The sequence below is a fragment of the Nicotiana tabacum genome, chromosome 6 (genome assembly GCF_000715075.1).
Source record: "Nicotiana tabacum cultivar K326 chromosome 6, ASM71507v2, whole genome shotgun sequence".
NCBI lineage: Eukaryota > Viridiplantae > Streptophyta > Magnoliopsida > Solanales > Solanaceae > Nicotiana > Nicotiana tabacum.
In genome coordinates this window covers 131220003-131233023 of record NC_134085.1, presented here as the reverse complement: position 1 = coordinate 131233023, position 13021 = coordinate 131220003, and the positions used below count along the sequence as shown (strand labels likewise).

The 13021-nt window shown below is 36.8% G+C and overlaps 3 protein-coding genes across 4 annotated transcripts; 1 reads left to right on the top strand and 2 right to left on the bottom strand.

Moving 5' to 3' along the window:
* The first annotated feature begins 452 nt into the window (after positions 1 to 452).
* On the top strand, positions 453 to 4757 carry LOC107776699 (protein IQ-DOMAIN 24). Its single transcript, XM_016596610.2, has 4 exons — positions 453 to 1237; positions 2791 to 2991; positions 3254 to 3328; positions 3644 to 4757. The coding sequence occupies exons 1-4, from the start codon at positions 818 to 820 to the stop codon at positions 4433 to 4435; spliced, it is 1488 nt and encodes a 495-aa protein (XP_016452096.1). The 5' UTR covers positions 453 to 817; the 3' UTR covers positions 4436 to 4757.
* Positions 4758 to 5884: 1127 nt separating this feature from the next.
* On the bottom strand, positions 5885 to 6541 carry LOC107776702 (putative non-specific lipid-transfer protein 14). The gene is made up of 2 exons (XM_075255926.1): positions 6199 to 6541; positions 5885 to 5916 (listed from the first exon to the last, which is right to left on the bottom strand). Exons 1-2 carry the CDS (start codon positions 6539 to 6541, stop codon positions 5885 to 5887), a joined length of 375 nt encoding a protein of 124 aa, XP_075112027.1.
* Positions 6542 to 7004: 463 nt separating this feature from the next.
* LOC107776701 (RHOMBOID-like protein 2) lies at positions 7005 to 10099 on the bottom strand. Of its 2 annotated transcripts, XM_016596612.2 has the most exons (6): positions 9839 to 10082; positions 9674 to 9739; positions 8199 to 8362; positions 7913 to 8076; positions 7489 to 7739; positions 7005 to 7349 (listed from the first exon to the last, which is right to left on the bottom strand). In XM_016596612.2, exons 1-6 carry the CDS (start codon positions 9940 to 9942, stop codon positions 7235 to 7237), a joined length of 864 nt encoding a protein of 287 aa, XP_016452098.1. In that variant the 5' UTR covers positions 9943 to 10082; the 3' UTR covers positions 7005 to 7234. The 2 variants fall into 2 exon arrangements, with proteins under 2 accessions (XP_016452098.1, XP_016452097.1); XM_016596611.2 differs by having other exon boundaries at positions 9674 to 10099.
* Positions 10100 to 13021: the final 2922 nt, after the last annotated feature.

Below are 13021 nucleotides of genomic sequence, written 5' to 3'. Positions count from 1 at the left end.
TACTTTAGGGTGATTTTAAGAATTAATTAATTATCATTAAATTCCTAAAAATGTACATAATTGATAATTTTTTATGTATTATGTAATTAGATTAAAACTTGAGTTGGGAAGGTAATAATGTTTTCAATAGTGTATATAAATGTAAAAATTCCATTATTAAAACTTTTAAAATAGATATTTTAAATTAACTTCCAACGCCACATTAGTTACAACAATCAAATGATAGGCTGATAAAATAAACTCTATAGTAATGTCAAACGTCTTGAGACATGTCAAAATAGATTGAGAACATAAGAAATTGAAAATGTCGATGCGACGCGAACAAACTTACACATACAAAGCTCAAAAATAACTAATAATGACCAGTCCCTCAATTTTGTTTCCCTTATTACGACAAAAAAAAGAGAATTATATGCCATCATTAAAAAAAAAAAAAAACTTATGCCATACACGTGGAATTTGAAAAAGAAAAAAAGAAGAGCGAATCCAAACAAGGATTCTCTCCTTTAGACGTTACGATGAAAAAGATATTGTATTAACACAAAGGTATAGAGAAGGCCGAGATATTGTAATGTGAGGGCGGAAGAGTGGGCGCCATTGGAGAAGCACAAGGACCCAATTCTTACCTGTCAAAAGTCGTCCTCTTTACATTTGAAGGGTCCCCAATTTCCAACCACCCTTATAAACCAAGCCCATAGCCCATACTTCTCTAACCTCGCGTGTTCTTCATTACCACTCTCTCACGACCAAAATTGTGCAATTCCCTTCTTGTAATTTATGTTTCTCTTGCAAATCATTCGGAAAAATGAACTGATACATGGGTAAAGCCAGCAGATGGTTACGTTCGCTTTTGGGCTCCAAGAAATCTCCGCCGTCGGAATCATCGCCGGCGGCGAAAGAGACCAAGAGTAAGAAGTGGGGTCTCGGGAAATCATCCAATGGTAGTGGGAGAAGCATTGTCGGAGGTGCGGAAGCAGAGATTGTTAATTATGGGAATGAAGAACCAACCGCGAGCCCCTACGCGGAAGCACTGGACGCGAACAAGCACGCGATAGCGGTGGCAGCAGCCACTGCAGCGGTTGCGGAGGCTGCTTTAGCGGCCGCTCAGGCGGCGGCGGAAGTTGTTAGGCTGACAAGCGGTAGTAGGTCCGCAAAGGCTTACGTCAGTAGTAGCAATATTGAACGCCGCCGTGAATGGGCTGCCGTTAAAATTCAGTCTGAATTTCGAGCTTACCTGGTTAGTAGTTTTCACTTAAATTTTTATATTTATTTTTTCTTAGGAATAAATAATTGTTAAATTCTGAATTTAGGAAAATTAGTTGATATTAAGGTTTGATGGTTGGGAACGAGAATGGAGCGAAGACAACTGACAAGTTGCATAGTGACCTCGCAATCGTAACGAAATGATAGCATGTGTGGTTTCAAAATTATCCACTCCTTCTTGTCTGTCACGTCACTGTCATTCTTCTTTTAAATCTTCCATTATTCAATTGCTACTCTCTTTTTTTGGCTAAACGTTTTTGGGTTTCAAAAAAGTCCAGAAATTTGCTTCTTCTTTTTAACAGGGGGTACGGACATAAAACACGGAAAGGAATGGTGTAGGAAAAGGCAAAACGTGTTTTGTTCACTTCCTGAAGTAGGATATGCTTAGTGATGCTAGAAATAGCCTTATTTTAGTTGTTTTTGTACGTTAACGATATTTTGAAAATATGGGGTGGCAGGTACAGCTCATTGAAAAAGATAGTACTAGTAATTACTCTAGAGAAAACTGTGGTTTGAAATTTTGTTGAGTCCAATCATCTTATGTAGTACTACCATATAGGACCTTATTTATTACAGTTTTCAGATCTGTCTTTTGAGTTGTTTTTCTCTAGTGAATTGATTCTTGTAATGTCTTGGTCAACCGAAGTAGTGGACTAGCTAAGCTAATGACTAAAAGTGACTCATCTTGCTATCCCTTTCTGAAGCGGATAATTGCTATAGTATTTTTGTCTTCTTCAGGTATGTTATGAGGTGGTTAAGATTGAGGAAAAGGACTTCCCAACTACCCTATTTCACTCCCGTGAAGAAAATAAGAGGCAGCACTAGGCTGACAGTGAGTGTTAAAATTAAAAAAATTACTGATTACTGATGTCCATGGACATATTAGAATCTGACGAGGAATATAATGATGAGTCTTTCCATAATCTTGTTTCTGGAGAGATTTCTATTTAGTCAAATCCTACAATTAGATCAATGGTGCAGCGTACCACTGCACAACTACACTTTTGTGACTATAGGTGCAGGTTTAATATACATTATTTTTATATATTTGAAAATTTTCAGTTATATATGTAGAGTCCTAGAGGAGGACGACGAGTTCTGCTTCAGCTGCTGCTGACAATATACAGCCGCATTACTGCTAATCAAACACATAAAAGTTAACTTAAAGCCGCCTTTGGACCTGTCTTAAGAGAATTTCTTTTTAAATGGTGCATGTTCTCACTGGATGATACCTACTAGATGAAATTAATAGGACAGATGCAACATGGTTTAAGAAAAAGATTGATAACCTTTTTGCTGTTTTTCTGTTTGCTCCACATCATTTATCGGCGTAGTGCTTTGTATTCAACTATAACTAATTATTTTTGTATCTAGTGCTCAAGTATCATATCAATTTTAGACTCAAGCAACTCACCTGAGATATGGGATCAAATGAAACTGCAATATCTCTTGGGTGACATAGAATTTAGATTCACACATGATGGCTAAGATGAATCAACCTTTAATGTTCTGTGGGACATGTTGCAGGCTAGAAGGGCATTGAGGGCACTGAAAGGACTAGTGAAACTGCAGGCATTAGTTAGAGGTCGTATTGTGAGGAAACAAAGTGCAGATATGCTCCGACGTATGCAAGCCATGGCTCGAATCCAGGCTCGAGCTTCTGCTAACCGGACTATAACTTTAGATCCTCCTTATTCCAGCATCAAAGCTTCACGATTTGAGCATCCTGTAAGTATTATTTTTTAGAGATGAGCTCAGTAAAAGCTAGGTTATTTTGAATATTTCTTTTGACAAACTAATCTTGTTAATCTCCTTCAATTGGTAAGATATTTTGAAGTTTACATGGTAGCATGCAGGAATATTCATAGATTAATACTTTACCTCAAATATTTTGTTCAGAGCAACTATTGACATGGATTAATTTTGAACTTGTACATTGATTGTATTGTATGGTAATCAATTTATCTTCTAAACCATAAATCATTTGCAGGGCATTGCAACTCCGAGAAAATATGATCCACAACAGTATTCTTTCAATTGCAAATACCATGGGCCAACCCTGAAGGTACCAGTCTCCAGTAATTCTGATTTATATTTTATTTTGCCTTTCTAAGCTTCACACATGGTTAGACCTCGGAGGCATATACATTCCCAGAGATGTCTGAAGCTCTTAGAAGTAAAAGGGACCTTGTACTAACCATTTACGCTGAAATGCTATGATGAGTACGTTCGCATGTGCCATTCTAACACCCATAGAAGTGGATGTCTGTGCTTATAACTGAACTAAACACAACATGAAAACTCATTTCAGTTAGATGTCCGCAAATTTCAGTCATGCATGCATTGATGCATCCTGAATTGTTTTCGTTATTATATGCAGAAATCTGGTTCTAAATTGAATGCACATGAGAGCTATGGTCAGGATAGATCACATTTGGCTTCCCAGTGGATACATCACTGGATGGAGGAATGTGCAACAAATGGCTACGGAGACATTTCCCTGCAAAAAGGTGTTGGAGATCAAGATGAGAGCACTGACAAGATACTTGAGATAGACACATGGAAACCTCGTCTAAACCCCAAACCAAGTGAGAAAAGCTCTCACAATTCACATTTTTTTTCATCTTGGAACGATAATAATGCACAGGGAACAAGAACTGTCAACTCCATATCGAGGCATTTGGCAAACCATATGAAACCAAATCCTAGTATATCTTCAGGGGAAGTTTCATCTTTAAGGTCACTGGCATTTTGTCAAGAAACTGAGCAGTCAGCGGCGTGGACTGTTGAGCGCAGCCCTGGCGTGCACTCCACATTGTCCAGACCAGGGAGTAGCAGTAGAAGAGGCCCTTCTCCTTCGAGGAGCGAGTGCTCACGAAGCTTGTTCGGGGAGTACCCAGGTCACCCCAACTATATGTCTAATACAGAATCATACCTTGCGAAACTTAGGTCGCATAGTGCACCCAGGCAAAGATTGCAGTTTGAGAAAGTTGGTTCGAGAAAGCAAGTTGATGGACTTGTGGACGCAGATACAAATTCAGAGAAGAGTTGGAGATCACTTGGTAACTTTAGGAGCAAAGCAAAACCAGGATCAGGTCGCTCAGACAGAGTAGGGACACCTGATCATCAACGCGCTGTCCGTTTCAGCTCCCCCTTCGGCTTGAGACAGTAGAGATGCTTCCTTTGACAATTGCGAAGCAATTTAGTCATGCTGTACAAATTGTAATACTAGTAAAAATCAGGCTTGGTCTCAATGTGACCAGAGGTAAGTACTTGCCAAGTTGATGCAAGACTTGTGTCTGTAGAGTGAAAAATAACGGGTTTGCAGTTAATTATCTTGTTTGATGCTTGTCTAGGTATGTCTTCTGTTAATTTGTTAATGTTGCTTGTTACAACATTTGATAAAATGTACCATTTTACCGTCACCTGAAAGTTGGGGACTTGTAAAAATGTTAATTTTACACTATCAATGTGACAAGAGCAACTTTTAAGCATATGAAGCAACAAAAGAATATTGTTGCTGAGGCATATGCATTTTAGTCGAACATATATTACTTTTGAACTGGAATTCTTTTGTTCATCTTTTGATTTATTGTTTACATTTCTTTTGATTAAAAGAAATGTAGGATAGTCAACATTCAGTTTTTGTTTTGCAGTCATTTTCGCTTACATGAACTATGCATTCACGGAGGGATTACCTCTCATGTCTACGCTAAAGTTCTTTACTTTTAAGCTGCCTTTTATTAGGTGACTTTTGACCCCAAATGGTAGAAAATTTTACCATTACTCAAAATACTCCCTCCTGTTTGCGCCTCAATTGAAGAATAAAATGCCAAAAATACTAGTCTTTCACATGCTCTTGAATGGGTATTGGCTAAAAAAGGCACTCCTTTGGAACCCAGCAGCCCCACATGAAGCTGATCCCGAAGTTATTAGAGGATATACAGCTGCACTTCTTACTTTTCTCTTATGTTTTCTTGTGGATTTACCCAAGACGGTGACGTGCTAACAAACAAATTGGAACCCATGGATACTTTGATCGAGGCAAGTAAGGAGTAGCGAAAAAGTTAAACTAGTGAGTTGCGGCCTTTTTACTTTCTCCGTAGTTTACGAGACAAGACAAATTTTTTATCCGAGTAAGTAGAGTACTAACTTTTGTCATTTTCCTTTCTTTTGCTTTTCAGCTTCATGTAATGTTTTCTCCTTTTGCTACTTTTTAGTTGTTGTAGAATTTCTTGTCTGTCATGCATTGCCTAGCCTGCTGTGAGTCAATGTTGAACAGTCTACGTGTTATTCACATCATTCTACTCAGCAAAGAAAGTGAAGACTGATCTTTGTTTAGTTTCCCTTGTAATAGAATAGGCGGAGTAAGATAGGCTATGTGCTTTTACTTAGCTCGTGAAAGTTCATTTCTAGTTAGCAAGAATAAGAAAACAAAGGTAGAGTCCTTTAACAATGTGCGTGTCATTACGTGCTACTATCTCCTCTATAGAAAGAAGGGAAGAAAAAAGAGAGGAAAGAACAACATTTTCAGCATATTAAAAACAAAATACAAACTGCTCTAGTAAGGTTGCTCTCCTTGATAATTAGGGTGAAGGTATATGTAATTCATTCTTCAGCATCACTTTCCAGAGACCAATTTGTTAAGAGACACTGCAAACAGAAAAGAAAAGATTGATCAGACATTGTGATAAACCTATGAAATATTAACCACCAAGGTGTGTGGTGGCCATGCTTAAATACCTCCACCCCTTAAAACAAAGTTTCCGGGTTATCGCCCTGAGAGTAGAGAACTTCTTGGTAGCGAGTTCTTTAACCAGAGCAAATCCCGATTAATAGGGTCAGTGGACCTTGAATATCGGATGGCTAAACCAACAAACAAAATAACTATGAAATAATAGGAGATAAGTAACTTATGGTTGTCTTACTATTCACAGTCAGTGTTAGGGTCAATGGTGAAACCAAGAGAAACACCACAGAAACCAGGCAAAGTGGCAATGGCAGTAGCATTTGGGTTGTAAGTAGTAATAAGGTCCATAACACATCTACAGACGGCCTGGCGCATTTCGGTGGAGCTAGCTATGTTGCTTAGGGTCGTCATAGCAACGCAGCATGGCGCACCTGGAGTCGGATCTGGTGTGCCATAGTTCACAAAGCTGGAGCATGCTGCTACCAGTGCTGTCACTGTGCTACATTCTTCAGCAGCACCAGTGCCCTGAATAATTAAGGCAACCCCCAAAACCATCACCATACACATTACAGATTTCTCTCTTGCCATTTCCTCCAATTTCTACACTTTTACCTCGTGAATTTTTCCAACTGACATGGTAAAATCTCTTCTACTGGTGTCCAAAATAAATATTAGTGTGATTGTTGTATAATGGTCAGCGTGTGACCATTTCATCCAGGTTGCATGACTCAGTAGTCAGGTCTAACATGCATTCAACACTGGACTCTCAAGGGTTGTTCCATATGTAAGTAAACATTTAGTCCTAGGCCTTAGTACTTCATTTTTTCTTCTCTTTGTTCTGTTCATTTACTTCTTTTCACTTCGAGCCGTGGAATAAGCCACTAATGCTTGTCTCACGGTAAGCTGCCTATATCACACACCCTTGGGGTACAATCTTTTTCCAGACCCTGCGTGAACGCGGAATGCTTCGTGCATCGGGCAGCCCTTTATTTCCTTCTTTTCATCTCAGCAGTAAGAAAATATAGAAGTAAAGGCAAAAAGAAGGCAAATATGCTTCAAAAGCCATCTAAATTTATCCAAGGCAAAATTATCAACAAGAATTATCTAATGAGAATCTGTCTGTTTAGTAGGGGGGAAACCGTAAAATGATGACACGAACTAAATCTAGATATCTAGTGCTAAAAACTAAAAAGAGGAAAACATGCTAAAAGAAATAATGATCTAATGACTGCTTTACAGGCCAAAGTGGAAAACTTTTCAAGCCAAATTCTGCAATCATCTCTAATTTCCATCACATTTCCATTTAGAGGTGGGAACACAGCTAAGGTAGTGACACCAGTGACAATGATCATATCCATTAACCCCTCGGAACAGCATCACCAGCCCGACAATAAACCTGCATTTTGAAGCACAAACAGATAATCTGATCAGGGGCATCCGGTTTTCTTTCAGATGAAAAAAAAAGGTATGACAAATAGTAACTGTATATACTCATAATACTACTTGTAGAGCCAAAGTGGAATGTCAAGACTAACCCTGCTACCAGCAGCATCAAAGAAAGCAGGCCCAATACGTATTGGTAACCCTTGTATTTGGAATTCACACGAACACCAGCTGGACGATTCCGACGTTCCATCCACCCTAGTTGAGGGCGTGGAAGCAGAACAAAGCCAAGGAGAAATCCAGTCAAGAATCCACCAATGTGAGCAAAATTATCCACATGAGGCAAGATTCCAACTGCTAGGTTGATCACAACTATCACCAAAAGCGTTAAGAGTGCACAAACCTATAGGAAATATCAAAAGGATGATAAGTAGAAATGGCGCCACGTTATCATTCCACCCTGTAGTTTCTAATAGCGACACTATCTGAACCTTTTATTAGAAATGAAAATATAAAAAGACTAAGAAATTGATTCCTAAAACATTGTTTTGGAAACAATTGAGTAGCATTACAAACCTTGTTTGTGTATATTGACCAGTTCGTGATAAGCTCCGAAAGCATAGCGCCAAGTAGGCCAAAGAGTGCCCCTGACGCACCAACAGAGATGCTCCTCTGGATAAACAAGGAAGAAAGTATGCTCCCACCAACACCTGAAAATAAGTATATAATTCCAATGCACACTGCAATAGAAAAGACCAGCTTTAACTAAGTATATAATTGCATTTCAAGAGGTACGTGAAATTCGGTATAAAAACGAAAAAATGAGAGGGAAAATCCAAAAACTAAGAGACATACAACATACCAAAGCCACATTGTTGTTCAAGGCGTATGCCAATAATTACAAGACTCAACATATTTGCAATCAGATGAATAACACCAGCATGTAACCAAATACATGTGATAAGCCTCCATCCTTGATGCTGATGGACCACTTTCTTCCACTCAAGAGCGCCCAGCCTCTGTAACCTTCAGCAAGAACAAAACATATATTTTACCAAAGGCATTTCTCCATCCTAAAATAGCAATTTATATTTCGGGTAGAAACACTTTAAACCTTGTATATCTGATAATTTCTTAAACAAAAAGGAGAAAAAGAATCACTTCCAAAAGCACCAACTCAAGAAACCAGAATTAACATAGATGTAGAAAGTAAAACCTTAAATAGCTAGAAACACTGATGCCTTGTCAAAATTTGCTCTAGTCAATAAGGGAGAAGTCTTTGCATGCACCAACTTGAGGCATGCAAATAAAGAGTAGGGATAACTCCCTCCAGGTGCACTCAAATTGGAGGAAGGACCCCATGATAATTTTCTTCAAGAATTGTATAAGAAAAGAAGTGTATATCCTTAATAGTCTGCAGTTTGCTGGATGTAAGTTAACTCTCTGATTCCGCTATTTGGAAAGCAGAGGAGTAGGTTGACAATCAGTGTAAAAATTGTCAAACTGTGACCACAATATATATATAAAGCAAAATCTGCTTTTTACCTCTATATATTATGTTTTGAATTCCCTTGATGCAGCCCAAAAGCATAGCTTAATGGTGAGGGGCTCAAAACCTTGGTGAGATAATTGGTTCAATTCCCACTAGCTACAATCTCTTTTAATTTTTTAACTTTTTTTTTAACCTCCGTCCGCCACTGAGTCTGTGATGATTCCAATCCTCTGTATCTATTAGCTGACCAGTTTAGGATAAATGTATAGCTGACTTAATATATCAGTGCAATCTTTGGGCTGATTGAACTCAAAGTCGTCACAAGTGGAAATAACTAAATGGAAGTACTTAATCAATCAAACAAAAGTTGATAAAAATAACAAATAAATTTCCTGGTCCATGAAAATGTAATTAAAATTTCATGGGCCATCTAGAGGAACTGGTGCATGTGACATGCCCAATGTTAAACAGAAGGAAACTGCTCACTAGTCACGTCAAACAGCAAAGAAACACAAATTTCACATTGCCTAATTAAAAGCGAGAAAAGTCCCACACAGCAGGTATTTCAACCAGGTAATGGGAAGTTAAACAAAAACTGCACAAATATTCAAGAAATATACCATATTGATGCCTACCCTTGTGCAATTGTGAAAACTCCAGGGTTGAAAACCCAAGAAACAGTAACTGAAAAGAAAATCCTCTAAACAGACCAAATACAGCTAGGAATTGTATATCCACCTGCTTAATCCTATACTAAAGACACAAACTTTAACCAATAAAAAGGTCTCAAATTCTCTCATGAACACATAAATTTATGTATTAAAAAAAACAAAATTGGTGCTTACGTTGAAGAAGAAGGACCAATGAGAGGATTTTCTCTTAACGGCTGGAAAGAAAACCTTCCAAGAAACCTAGCAACACAGCCCGAATTATCATGCTTAGGGCAATTGTTAAAATACATGACAACAACGAACATAACAACGTTAGCCACCACAAAAAAAGGGATCAACCAAGAAATCCATGTCGTATCTCTGTGATCTTCAACTGCATACGAGGAAGCATAATTCCTTCCCCTGTCTTTTTCTCCCCTACTTTCTATATCTCCTCCTCTCATCTCTCTGTCTCTTTCTTTTCCAAACTTTTAACTCAAAACTACTGTTACAAAAAGGGTATGTTAGCGTTAGAATTTGATGGAGTGAGTAATGGGGTTTAATGGGGGAAAGAACGTGGGTTGTGTAAAGAGAGAGAGAGAAACAGGGGAGTAGTTGTTAATATTGTTGTTTCTGCTGATGAAGTGAAGATCGTGGGAAAAAGCAAGAGTGACCCACGGATAATGGGATTATGACTTGATTTTAGTCAGTTTAGTGCGTTCCAGTTTTGTGGTTTTGTTAATATATCTTGATGATAGAGTGTTATTAAGCAAATTAATTAATAATGGGTGGACCATTAGTTAGAGTTTATAGGAGATTAGGGAACAAAAAGAGTTTTTCTTTAACCCAAAAAGCTACGGAGACTACTTTGTGAAGGTTTCTGAAACCGATAATATATGGGTTTTGGGCTTTTGATTAGACTTGCTTTTATTGGAAATGTTCGCATGTTTGTAACTTTTCATATTATTAGTCGGTGAAAATATCTAGGCCTATCCAGTTTTCGGATTGCTAATCCAAAAATAATTCGCGTTTGAAAAGTCATTAAAAAATAATCATTATTTTGCTGCAACATAAAAAGTTCCGACATAATAATCAGAGGCGGAGCTAGGATTTGAGCCTTATGGGTTCAGAATTATAATCCTTTCAAGTTACTGGGTTCTAAATTAATAATATGTACATATTCATTGGATTTTTAATATAAATACAGAGTTTGAACAAAAGCTACTGGGTTCGGCCGAACCCGCAAATAACACCATAGCCCCGCCCTTGAATATAATGGGGAATTGGAGATTGGAGCACCTGTATATAAACTTCTAGCATATTATGCTTGAAGTTCACATATAAAAAATTTGGAGTTCCAGTATATTATGCTGGAATATTTTCCGAATTTTGAACAGTATTTTCGTTCATATTATCTTTACATGAAAAGTGGCTAAATTTCGATTACTTTTGAAACGGTGGCTATTTTTCAATTTTCACTTGTAAATTTGGCTATTTTTGAATTTCACCATTAGTTGTTGTTACTAAAAATAGTTGTCTCAAATTATTTTTCACTTTAGAAGTGCAAAACAAAATTGATTTTTTTACCCTTAGTAATAATTATCCTTGAAGACTACAACACCTAGTTTTGTTCAAATACTAATGAAGAAAGATTAAGTGGGCGTTTGGACATATGAATTGTAAAATTCCAAAATATAGGGGAAAAAAATTCAAGTAAAAATGGTATTTGAAATTTAGAGTTGCGTTTTCACATGAATATAATTTTGGGTTGTTTTTTAAGTTTTGTGAGTGATTTGAATGAAAATTTTGAAAAATAATTTTTTGGAATTTTTCAAATTTTCGAAAATTTTCAAAATGCATTTTCAAGTGAAAATTGCAAATTTTATGAACAAACGCTGATTTCAGAAAAAAGTAAAAAACTTTTGGACAAAAAGAAAAAATTTCTTACATCCAAACGGGCTCTAAATATTAAGACATGAATAAGGATAAAGTAGTTAAAATCTTATTCTAATTAATTTTTCTTAAGGGGCATGTATAAGAAAATCATGACAAATAATAGGCGAAATACATAAACGACCTCTTTAAGTTATCCTTAACGATCAAACAAACACGTTAACTGACTTATTTATCATTTAGACACTTCAAGAGGCTATTAAGTATTTCACGTAAACACACATTTTTTATGTGGCATATGCGTGTTTGCTAACAAAGTGTTGGGTGCGTGGAGTATTTTTTCAACAGTCAAATCAAAGAAAAAATTAATTTATTACAAGAAAATTCGAAAAAATTAAGAAAATTTTTCTTGGGTGCTTCTTATGCATCTTTGGTCTTCATTATCCGGTATTAAAATTCTGAATTGATCTAAATATAATCCTTGCCATTGCTCTAGAATTCAAATTTGGAAAGAAGTATTCGAAACCCATCACAGCTCTCAAATTTGGAAAGAACTCTTCGAAACCCATCACAACTCTTGAAATTTGAGTTCCTGTTCCATCATTCTTCATTGTCCAAAACTGTGAAAGAAGCTGGGTTTTTTCGATCTGAAAGTTGGAGGTCGAAATTGATTGGGTGTTTAAAACCTTTGTTGAAAACTTCTTTGTGAAACAGAATCTACAGATTTAGGTCGATTGGAGTTGATTCGATTGTCTTTGGTTCGAAATTTTTGAAGTCTATTCGAGGAAGACAACGACTGAGTCTTTTGATTTTTTTGTTGCTTGTAAAAATTGGGTATTGTGGTTTGATATCGGTGTTGATTAGAGTTCTTATTTCAAGTTTGGACTCATTTGGTGAAATAACGACTGAGATTGGATTGAAAAATTTGAGCAAGTCGGAAGAACACCGAAGAAAACTGCTATATTCTTCAACTCTTGTGTTCTTCAATTTTTGAAATTGCGCTTAAAGTAGCGTAGCTGAAGCATTTAGTCAGTTTAATTTGTTGGGAGTTAGGATGCAGGTGAATTTGGAGGGGGTGGTTGTCAGCGCTGGTTTGGTTAATTAGAAGTAAGGAAAAATATTTTTTTTTTGCTTTAAATGTATTTCTTTTTTTTTTTTGTTAATTTAAATTACACGTGTTATTTTCTAATTGGTTTATTTGATACATCATTAGCAAGTGTAACTCACGCATGTAGTTTTTGCGCTTGAGTATTTACTTGAAATACTTAATAGCCACTTGAAGTGTCTAAATGGTAAATGCGTGTGTTTGTTTGATCGTTAAGGACAATTTAAAGGGGTCGTTTATATATTTTGCCCGGATAATACGAAAGAGAGAGTAAAACTTTTTTAAAAAAAAAAAGTAATTAGATAAGCCGTTATCAAAATTGAGAAGGACAACTGGTGAGGGAGTAACAAAATGCATGGTGCATGACGTGATTGTTTATCGGGACATTGGTCACGGTAACCATTCGCAGCTCAAATCAAGTTTTAATTGGCCTGTATGGTTCTCTCTCTCTCTTTTTTTCCCCTTCTTTTTAATTTAATTTAGTCTTAATAAAAGAAAGATTCTTGTACTAATTTAAGATTTGTAAGTTCAAGCATGGAAAGAGC

Excerpts from the sequence above, each read along its gene's own strand:
- LOC107776701 (XM_016596611.2), bottom strand. The coding sequence starts at position 9,942 with ATGAGAGGAGGAGATATAGAAAGTAGGGGAGAAAAAGACAGGGGAAGG. Across the intron at positions 8,077-8,198 it reads TGAACAACAATGTGGCTTTG|TGTGCATTGGAATTATATAC; the intron begins GTATGTTGTATG and ends TTTCTATTGCAG. Across the intron at positions 7,740-7,912 it reads GGTCAATATACACAAACAAG|GTTTGTGCACTCTTAACGCT; the intron begins GTTTGTAATGCT and ends TATTTCCTATAG.
- LOC107776702 (XM_075255926.1), bottom strand. The coding sequence starts at position 6,541 with ATGGCAAGAGAGAAATCTGTAATGTGTATGGTGATGGTTTTGGGGGTT. Across the intron at positions 5,917-6,198 it reads CATTGACCCTAACACTGACT|TGTCTCTTAACAAATTGGTC; the intron begins GTGAATAGTAAG and ends TTCTGTTTGCAG.
- LOC107776699 (XM_016596610.2), top strand. The coding sequence starts at position 818 with ATGGGTAAAGCCAGCAGATGGTTACGTTCGCTTTTGGGCTCCAAGAAA. Across the intron at positions 1,238-2,790 it reads CTGAATTTCGAGCTTACCTG|GCTAGAAGGGCATTGAGGGC; the intron begins GTTAGTAGTTTT and ends GACATGTTGCAG. Across the intron at positions 3,329-3,643 it reads ACCATGGGCCAACCCTGAAG|AAATCTGGTTCTAAATTGAA; the intron begins GTACCAGTCTCC and ends TATTATATGCAG.